Below are 10117 nucleotides of genomic sequence, written 5' to 3' on the forward strand. Positions count from 1 at the left end.
AAAGGAAATCCAAATTTCAAAACCAATTGAAAAAGTGACGTGAGGAAGGGTACAATCGTCATCCAGTGACCGAATGGGTCCCATGCATCCCTGTCTTTATTAAACACCAGTCAACCATTCAGGTCAATCGCGTGTCTAAAATTACGAAAAGTACCCCTCCGGTTAAATCCAAAAAAAACTGGTTCTGTTTTTGCATAACGCATATACAGTTTCAGTACAATGCTTACGTGGTGAGTTTTTATTGGTTAACGTGGTGGGAACCGGTCGCTATTATCACTCTCTCTCATCTTTCCCTCGCTTCCTCCTCTTTACTATTACTCTGCTTCTCTCTCTCCTCTCTCTCTCTCTCTGCTTTTTTCCCTTTTTTTCTCTTACTCTCTCTGCTTCTTCTTGTGGGACAAACCCTAATAATTTGCATCGAATCCTCTCCACTTTCCCGCTCAATCATCTGATGTTTCCCTCTCTCGCAATGCATGATCTTCGATTTTGTAGCAGTGTTGTGAGCTGAAATTCGAGGGATTTTTTTACAATCGAGAAAAAAAAAACAAATTAGAGAAGAAGAAGAAAAATGCTGGAAACTGTGGATAGCTCCGGGATCGTCAATGGAGGATTCCCTCAGATTCAGAGCTTATGTGGCGAGAGCAGTAGCGAAGAAGAGTTATCAGTTTTGCCACGTCATACTAAAGTGGTCGTCACCGGAAACAACCGTACCAAATCGGTCCTCGTTGGTCTTCAAGGTGTTGTCAAAAAAGCTGTCGGTCTCGGTGGTTGGCATTGGCTGGTAAGTCAAAATAAAAAAATTAGCTGATTTGTTTGATTTTTTTCCTTTTTGGTAAAATATATAATTTTCGATCTAATTTAGGGGTTTCTCTGCAATCTCTGGATTTACCACCAAGTTTGAATTCAATCTATTGAATCGATGATGAGAATTTGGGGGTTTTCGAATTTTGAACTTCAAATTTTGATTTTTTTTTTCTTAGATTTCCAAAAATGAGTTAGTTCTGGGTAATGTCTTCCTTTAATGATATAACATCAATGCAGCTCGATTTACTAGTTACAGATTTCATTAATCACAATCGAATGTTTATCATAGATTTGCATCTCCTCGCGTCTAATCATTAAACCAAGAGTTAAGAGTCTATTAGTGAAAAAAATCATCTTTTTTTTTGTCTTTGCCAATGTTAAATCTGTAATTTTCGAATTCTGGCGATTGAGCTTCTTGCATGCATGTTCGCATTTCAGTTACCATTATTGTTTTGATTTCTTGTTGCTGGATCTTACACTGTTCAAACTTGCATTTGGGTTCTTAGGTAGTTAGGTTATTCATGAAGCCTTCATTGATTTTTTTCCCCTTGTTAAATTTGTTTTTTTTTTTTTTTTTTTTTGAATCGAATGTTAAATTTATTCAACCAAAAAAAAAAATCGTTTTTACAACAAGTGCATCTTTCTTGAGAGTCTTAATAGCATTTTACAGCAGATATTTAAAAAATAGAGCTGTGATCATCTCGAAGCAAACCATGCTTCCATGCCATCAGCAAGCTGAATATCATCAGTTGCTCGTATGGAAGACAGTCTGTTTCTGACCTGTTTGTCAATGCTTTGAGCTAGAGTTTGCGCCGGTTGTGCTGGTTCGCCGTGCTTTCTGCTTTAACTTTGTTTTTCATCTAATAAAGTTTCTGAAACATCTTTAGTATCCATTTTGATGTTTCTTGCTAAGATTCAGGCTCAATTTCAGGAATCATCTATAGGGGAATAGGGAATTTTGAGTTTGTAAAACTAAGTTAGGCAAAAAAAAAGGCTACTTTATTTTCGCGCCTGTTCAGAAAAAACATAATAACAAATATGCACTTGTTATTTAATTCTCCATCATGTTTCTTGACAATTTTATCCTTTTTTCGCCACCTTATAGATTCAAGCTGGCTTTAGAAAAATTAAATAGCTTTGATTAATGGTAATCATTTCTTTTACGGCCTTTTTTTAATTTTGTTCTTTCTTTTTTAGTTGAGTCATTTTCGTCCCCAAGCAGTGTTATCAACTCTTTTTCCTTTGGTTGGTTTAAGTTTATATTATAAATTGTTCTGCAAGATCTTTTTGAGAGTGTCTCTGTGTATGTGGACCAAAAGGAGTAAATTCAGCATATTCTGGCTTTTTACTTTAATGAACAATCGAACTAATATACGATTTTCTCACTACTTCGAATATATTATACTAATAGTGATATCACATTCCACCAGTTCGTGTCTCCCAGAATTCCTATGGAAAATAAGAAAAAGTTTAATTTATTAGGAAACATATCATATTCGTCTTATAGAGCTTATTTAAATGAAAATATGTCAGTACTTGTTTAGTTGTTTTATGTCAGTAAAATAATTAATCCGAATCATTGTTGTGCTTTTTTGGTTTTTCTTTTTCTTTTTAGGTTTTGACAAATGGAATAGAAGTAAAGTTGCAGAGGAATGCGCTTAGTGTCATTGAAGCTCCTACTGGAAACGAAGAAGACGATGATCTAGATTTCGAAAACACGCAGAGGAATTGCTCCGATATGAGTAAGTTTGGTTCCTTGTTTTCCTCAGGATAATGATTTTTTAAGGGTTCTGTCAGTTGCTCAAAGCCTCAAAAACTTTGATAACTTAATTGTTTTTGTCTCCAATGAGTTAACTAAGTGGCATATTGTTCTCTGGAGACAAAAGTAGTAACCTATATAACTGATTTTCTCAGTCTTGTTTCTATGATAAGTTGTTTCTTTTCCAGCATCTGAGGACACACTGAAGCCTCATAAGTCGAAACCAAGAGCGCAGAGATCATCGCGGTCATCTCACAAGACTATGAGCAGGTCTCTATCATCTGACTCACAATCAAAAAGCTCGGGTTTTACTCCTCCTGAAAACTTGGTATGCGTTATTTTTGAGATTTATTCCACTTGATATTGAACATAATCCTGAACTAATCATAGGTTTACTGATGCGATGTTGTATGCTTTCAAGCAGAAGGTTGATCTTAGCAAACTGGAAATGCCTGCTTTACTGAAGTATTGGCGACATTTCAACCTCGTAAGTTGATTTTAAGACGAAGAAGAAAACTTCTCTTTACTCAGTTTACAACTCTACTGTCTATGTGCTTGCTTCTTACTAAACTCTTTGTAGGTGGATGCAATTCCTAATCCATCAAAGGAACAACTAATTGACATCGTTCAGAGGCACTTCATGTCTCAGGTACATCAATCCTTCTGAGCCTTCACCAGATTGTCTCATGAGTTCTAGCTTTGTTCTGATGATGCATTAAAATGTTGTAAAACACAGCAAATGGATGAGCTTCAAGTTATTGTTGGGTTTGTCCAAGCTGCAAAGAGAATGAAGAAGGCCTGCAAGTTGCAATCAAAGGAAGCCAGAAACACTGATCTTAACTGCATCAGCTAAAAGAAAAGCCCTGACTTTTTAACAGATCATGTAAGTACGGTTTGCCGCCGACTTGTTTAACCATTTGTGGCTTGCTGCTAGTTTTTAGTTATTTCTGGAGATGTTTGGCTAAAGAGTAGATGCTGTTTCCTCTTGCTTCTGTTGTTTAGCTATGTAAGTACCCCATCAAGACACCAAATGACCATGAAACCATGAAACATGACTCTCTAAAGCTCCCTATTGAAACTCTCTGTTCTGATCCGATCTGGATAGATATTGGTATGTTAGAATGTAAATATGTTTTGATATGACTTCTCTCAGCTCTTATTTCTTTTTCATACTTAAAAGTCAAAATCAAATTCAATGTTTAAACTGAAAAACAGTGCACATGATATCAGAGTAAGATAAGTGTGAATGTAATAGCAGTACTTTGAAAACCATAATGGGATGTTTCGATACAAAAGAAAAAGTTGAAACACAATTTGTAATTATTAAGAGCTTAGTTCTCAAGTAAAAGTGATTCCTAATTCAACTATGCATCTCCAAACTTCTGAGTTTCATCTTTTTACTGGAATCAGGACTATGATAGATCACAACACTATTTAGCTCAACCCTATAAACCTAAATCGAATGGAAGTTTTTTGTTTGAAGTATTTGTACAACCTAACTTCCTCTTCACTTCTCTCCATGCACTTATCTTCTTCTTCTTTGTGCAATAATAAAAGTTATATAATCATACAATTTTTTTTTAATAAATTTCGTTCAGTAATTTATTCATTATAATATCAGTCAGCAGAATTTATCTCATTCTGCAAAAACTTGTTTAATTTCCGCGATTCTGCAGTATTACATACAAATCGTCGTTGATATAAATGATAAAAGGATATCCCATATCTATATATCTATCTAGGACAGAAAATGATGGAGTAATTAGCATTGGCACAAGTAAAAGTGCTCGAAGCGTCGTCGTATGCGTAGCTATACGCTTTGGGACAAGCTCCTTTAAATATCCTCGAGTAATCCGTAGGAGGACAAGTCTCCGGTTTACCGAACGAACCGGTGCAACAAAACTCCGGTTTGTTAAAAGCCTCGCAAGCGCTCTTACACGCAACAACATTACCCGCGTCCGAAACGCGTAGATCGTTCGGACAGTTGGCGTTCAAGTCCGAAACGCACCCAACGTTTTGGCAATCCCCTGATCCGCCTCCCGTCGTGATTTCCATCTGGACGTTGTAACCGTCGACGAGGCTTACGTCGTAGAAATCGTTCCCGCCGTTTGTGCCGATTGTGAATTCGGCGAGTGTGGCTGGTGGAGCTCCTCCGGCGCCGCCGCATTTTAGTTTGTTGCCGCAGTCTCCGGTGATGCAGCTTCCGGCGCCGGAGGAGTCGAAATTGCAGCCGGTTCGGCCCCAGAATCGACCGGACCATCCCGCGGGTGCGGTTACGTCGACGGAAGCTCCTGGGTTTAATGCGAATCCGCCGTCCATGAGTTGTGCGCCGTTTCCGGTGAGGATTCCGGGCCAGACGGTGAAGCTGCAGCTGTTCACTATGGTGAAGACGGTGCCGGAGACGACGGAAATTGTGCCTTGCAAATATACAATTTCGAAATTAACTAATTACTACATTGTTATATCATTTTCTTTGCTTGTAATTAACAAGAAAAACTTGGTGCAATTCTAAATTATGAGGAAAAATGATTTATTTGAAAAATGTTTGCATGGAAGAGCAAAATGTATGTATGCATACCTGTAGATATGAAGAAGGAGAAGAAGAGAAGGTGTAATCCTGAGAAAGTCGCCATTTTTAATCTCAAGTATGGAATGTGTAATGATGAATTGAAAGTTAATGCCACAAGGATTCCTCTATTTATAGTTTTTTTTTTCTCTTCAACTGCATGCTGCTACCGGTTCAATTTTCTGATTTTAACGTAAATCATTTTATTATATTAATTAAAGAGTAAAGACTGACAACAAGAGATCTGGCTTGATTAAAACCAAGATTATGAGAATTGAAATAAATCAACTTTAATATAAAGTTTTGGGTGAAATCGAAAGGATGACTGAATATATACTAGTTACTACGGTTACCACTTACGACTAGTTACTCTTTGCTATACATAGGAAAATAAAAAACGGTGATTCGTTTGCTATTCCTAGGTAACACTAAAACAGACATAAAAAAACTGAATAAACCAAACTGAACCAAAACCTATATACAGTTGAACACTTAAATTGAATAAAAATTCTATCACTGTTATTAGAGTCCGAAAACTCTTTGAAAGTGTATGATGAGATTACAACTATGATTACCATATAGAGTTAGATGTTTAAAGTAGATAATAGTTTAACAATAAAAAAATTGTTATTATGTACTACAAGAATTGTATATCAAACGTTCTTAAGATAAAAGTTGAAATAAATATCTCAATATTAAAATTGTCCGGCCAAGGTACAGACAAAATTAAATTCCACAAGTTGTGCTTTCAGGGACATATCAAAATAAATAGAGAAGCGATATATAGACGACTTTTATAAGTCAAGTAGGTTAGGGGGAATTGACAAAAGAAATACAATAATGTATTCTAGTATACACAACATTTCTATTTTGTTTTCCGTAGCATAAATGGTTGTATAATCTTTTTTTTTGTTTCCTCTTATAGATTAAGGCCCCTTTCCATTAAACGAATTAACTTTTTTTTTCCTTGTAGAAAAATACCCAAAAAAACACAAAAGATCCTTCTTGCCTTTTAGGCTTTTATATGTGAGAGAGCTTACAGCCTTACACGATTCTGGTATACACAAATTGACATACATAAAACCTAACCGTTAAAGGCAAAATGAGATTTCGTAGTCATTTTAGAGTTGAAAAGATAACCTGGTGTGTTTCTCACTTATTCTTTTTTGTGCTAAAATACTTCTCCCTTATTACTTTCGAATAAGACTAATATTTACTTTTTTTTCCTACAAAATATAAACTATTTCTTCTGTATACGGTTTGCCTCATAACCGACTATGAATATAACAATCGAACATTTAAAGCTTACATTCCATCTTCTCAACTAATAACAACATATGAAATTTATTTAAAGATTTGATCCACGGTCCACCTTGGATTTCATTAATCTTTTTTGTTTATACACAGTATGCGTTATGTAAGCTCATCCTCGATGATGTCATATTTATGTTGTTAATACATAAACCACTTTATATCGTAGCCACCTTAAGTTTTATAAACTAAAAATGGTACATAATATTCAAAAACAGCAGTTGATTTATTTATTAGGTTTGAAAAACTGAACACAATTAAAAGGAAAATATGTAAAAAATGAAAGAAAATTATAAACGTAAGATGGCTGGTACATGCTACATAGGTTAGCATCTTTTTGGGACAGCAAGTTTATATGTTTTTTCATTACCGACCAAATCAAAACATTTTTTATTATGACATGCTGTTTTGACTCAAGCAACACCCTTTTGTCACAATTCCAATGAATCCGCGACAAAAAGTAAAGGTAACCCAACGACACTATTGAAGGATATTAGTCATTGTAAATAAAAGAAAGGCAACGCATCTCAGCTTGTATGCGATAGTTTAAGTCGTACTCTACATTTTCAGAAAATGGTGTCAGAAATGAAGAGAGTTTTCTCTAAGTAGAAAACAGAAAGAAATATGTAGCCAATAAACTCTCTACATCCAAATCCACCTCTGTCTGTGGTTTACAATCAAAACTCGTTTTTATTCATGTTCATTTCCATTTTGATAGCCCTAATCAAAGACCTACAGGTTTCGTGTTTATTACGTAACCCTTCTATTACGAATATAAAACTTTCTAAATGCCCGGAGACCTCTCGTTTCCGAGTCTGATCGGTATTGGATATATATGACTAACTCGGAGAGTGTGAATGAGTGCTTGCTTAGCTATTTCATAAAACTTTTAAAAAGTAAAACAAAAATAGATAAAAAACCAAAGCAGAGGAAATGGACTTATAGGGATTACATTATTTAGAAATAAATAAATCTTTGAGGCTTGTTAGCTTTGTATCGTTTTTTACGTTTACATTATTTTCTTGACAAAATGAAAGAAAAATTTACATTTTCGGGTTTAGGGTCTCATCACCGGAAAGAAAAAGATGGAAGCCTATTGATTTGGGAATCGTCCCATTCCTCCACCATGCACTACCAAGCTAGCAAAATATTTCATTTTTTGGTGGCTCAGATTAAAGGATGGGCGTTTTACGACCGTGGTTTCTATTTCAAGTGGAGTGAGGAGAAACAGTTTCATGTGGGAGGCACAATTAATCTCCTTGTCCAATACCGGCAAAGAAGTCGAATGCATCATAGAGCAGAGAAATTAGCGGTGATCTTGAATTCAAATCTTGCGATCCGACTTCTCCTATAAAGACGGGACATATTCTACTATTTCATCAGCTCAAAGACTAGTCACTGTAAGTCTGGCATAAATACTAAACTTGTGAATATATATATTCCAATCATTACCAGCTGTGCATATGTTAAAATTATAAAAGACATTCAAATCCAACATAAACATACAGAGATCGAGGAAAAAACATCAAGCTAAAACTTGTGAATAGAGCGACGAAATCTACATCCCATGCCATTAAAAAAAAAAAACTTTTACGTTTTGTTATATTTATTTATTAATTTATTAATCTACATCCATTGATTTTTTACTAGATACTAGTACTTTATCATTGACTAGATACTTATCTAACACGTCCAATGAGAGAAATAGTTGACTTCAATAGACACTACTTGTCCGTCACGTGCACACAATGTGCTCACGTGGATGTGGGGACCACTCGATGACACGTCAAATTCATGGGTGAAATAATTAAACTAGAACTTTTAGGAAAAGGAAAAAAAAATGAATCAGTTAATCAAAAGATTTTTCTTCGATGATTCATGTCTCCGACCAATCTTAGCCCTTAAGCAAACGTTGCTCCCCGCGGATTGCGATCGATCGTCGATCCAACCTTTACTCGGTATATTTTCCGATCATTCACTTTGTTTCAGATTGTTCCGATTCTTGTTGTTCTAATTTCGCTGCTTCTTTTTCTATTTCCTCTTCGATTCCCGGGAAAATTCCGTTCCTGAGTTAATGATTTTCTTGATTTGGTACGGTTTCAAGATGATTTGGTTTTTTAATCGCCGGATTATATGACCGATGTTTTGTAGTGGTTTAACGGAGAGATCTGGAGGTTTATGATTCCGTTTTGCTTGTTTGGAATCACTTAATCTTTAGGCCTTTTTCTTCTTCTTTTAAAGCTTTAATGATCCACCAATGGTTACTAAATCCTCAAAATTTCAATCAAATTGGCGAATTTGGAATCACTTTTTTTTTGTTTGGTTTCTTGGAGCAAACTGATTTTAATTTTTGTCTGGTGAGAGTAGTTGATTAGCTAAAGTAATCGTCTTTGTGTTATCTTCCATTGTTTGTTTACTTAATTCAAATCCTGATGTGATTAATGCTGTGTAGGAGTTAAGAAAAAAACAGAGGTTTTTTTGGTGGAATCAATGTCTGATATCCCTTCTTGTTCTAGCGGCAATAATTCAAACAGCAATAATGATTCGGGTAACTTTGAATGTAACATCTGCTTGGACTTGGCTCAAGACCCGATTGTGACTCTCTGTGGTCACTTGTTCTGTTGGCCTTGCTTATACAAATGGCTCCATCTCCATTCCCTCTCAAAGGAATGTCCTGTTTGCAAAGCCGTCATCGAAGAAGACAAGTTGGTTCCTTTGTACGGTAGAGGTAAATCATCCACTGACCCTCGATCCAAGTCTATACCGGGACTGGAAGTGCCAAACCGTCCATCGGGACAGAGACCCGAAACAGCACAGCCTCCTGAGCCTAACCATGGTTTTGCTCATCATGGTTTTGGAGGGTTCATGGGAGGTTTTGCAGCTCCAATGGCTAGTGCTCGGTTTGGGAATGTTACGTTGTCTGCAGCTTTTGGTGGTTTGATTCCGTCGTTGTTTAACCTCCAGTTCCATGGATTCCCTGATGCAGCCATGTATGGTGCTGCTGCTTCTGGAGGCTTCCCTCACGGGTTCTCGAACACATTCCATGGAGGACACTCGCATATGCATAGTTATCACAGGCACACGGGGCGTCAAGGACAACAAGACTATCACTTGAAGGCATTGCTTGGCTTTGTTTTCATCATCGTTGTGTTTTCCCTCGTCTTAAGCTAGTGATGAAAATCGATTTGCTAGCTTTCCATTCACTCTCTATTCGAGATTTGATTGCATAAAAAACCGGGAAAATTTGCTGTGATTTGGCATGTTAATCTTTTTTGCTTAGCAAAATTGTTCATACATATGTTAATAATACATGTCGGATTCTCTTACTGATGTTTCTTACGGATTTTGTTTTGCGAGTCTTCTTATAGATTTATGGTGTTCAGTTTATTCTCATAATGTTGAAGAATCGATCATTATTCACCATTATGTCATGGGTTGGCTAATTCCTTGAATTTTTTTTTCTTACGTTGAGGGAGCTTAGGATTGTATAGAGACTACGATGAATCTACTGATGGTTCAATCTACATTGTTTGTTTGTTCTTTAAGGGATTGTCTTTAACTTTACTTTGTCTTTAACTTTACTATGTCTTCTTCCCATTTTAGATAAGATTTTGCAGCAAATAGATATTCTCTATAGTAATAGTGTTAGGTTTGGAAGACAAGACATAAGATGCTCC

At 36.1% G+C, this 10117-nt stretch overlaps 3 protein-coding genes across 4 annotated transcripts; 2 read left to right on the forward strand and 1 right to left on the reverse strand.

Annotated features, from left to right (window-relative positions):
• Positions 1 to 333: 333 nt before the first annotated feature.
• LOC18992990 lies at positions 334 to 3778 on the forward strand. 2 transcript variants are annotated; one of them, XM_006416454.2, is made up of 6 exons: positions 334 to 781; positions 2420 to 2546; positions 2737 to 2891; positions 2988 to 3050; positions 3144 to 3212; positions 3300 to 3778. In XM_006416454.2, exons 1-6 carry the CDS (start codon positions 569 to 571, stop codon positions 3414 to 3416), a joined length of 744 nt encoding a protein of 247 aa, XP_006416517.1. In that variant the 5' UTR covers positions 334 to 568; the 3' UTR covers positions 3417 to 3778. The 2 variants fall into 2 exon arrangements, with proteins under 2 accessions (XP_006416517.1, XP_006416516.1); XM_006416453.2 differs by having other exon boundaries at positions 338 to 781; positions 2752 to 2891; positions 3300 to 3774.
• Positions 3779 to 4147: 369 nt separating this feature from the next.
• Positions 4148 to 5226, reverse strand: LOC18992991 (pathogenesis-related protein 5). The gene is made up of 2 exons (XM_006416455.2): positions 5142 to 5226; positions 4148 to 4980 (listed from the first exon to the last, which is right to left on the reverse strand). The coding sequence occupies exons 1-2, from the start codon at positions 5194 to 5196 to the stop codon at positions 4298 to 4300; spliced, it is 738 nt and encodes a 245-aa protein (XP_006416518.1). The 5' UTR covers positions 5197 to 5226; the 3' UTR covers positions 4148 to 4297.
• Positions 5227 to 8257: 3031 nt separating this feature from the next.
• LOC18992992 (RING finger protein 5) lies at positions 8258 to 9767 on the forward strand. The gene is made up of 2 exons (XM_006416456.2): positions 8258 to 8398; positions 8893 to 9767. The coding sequence occupies exons 1-2, from the start codon at positions 8281 to 8283 to the stop codon at positions 9609 to 9611; spliced, it is 837 nt and encodes a 278-aa protein (XP_006416519.1). The 5' UTR covers positions 8258 to 8280; the 3' UTR covers positions 9612 to 9767.
• The last annotated feature ends 350 nt before the right edge of the window (positions 9768 to 10117 follow it).

Source organism: Eutrema salsugineum, unplaced genomic scaffold (assembly GCF_000478725.1).
Source record: "Eutrema salsugineum unplaced genomic scaffold, Eutsalg1_0 scaffold_5, whole genome shotgun sequence".
Lineage (NCBI taxonomy): Eukaryota > Viridiplantae > Streptophyta > Magnoliopsida > Brassicales > Brassicaceae > Eutrema > Eutrema salsugineum.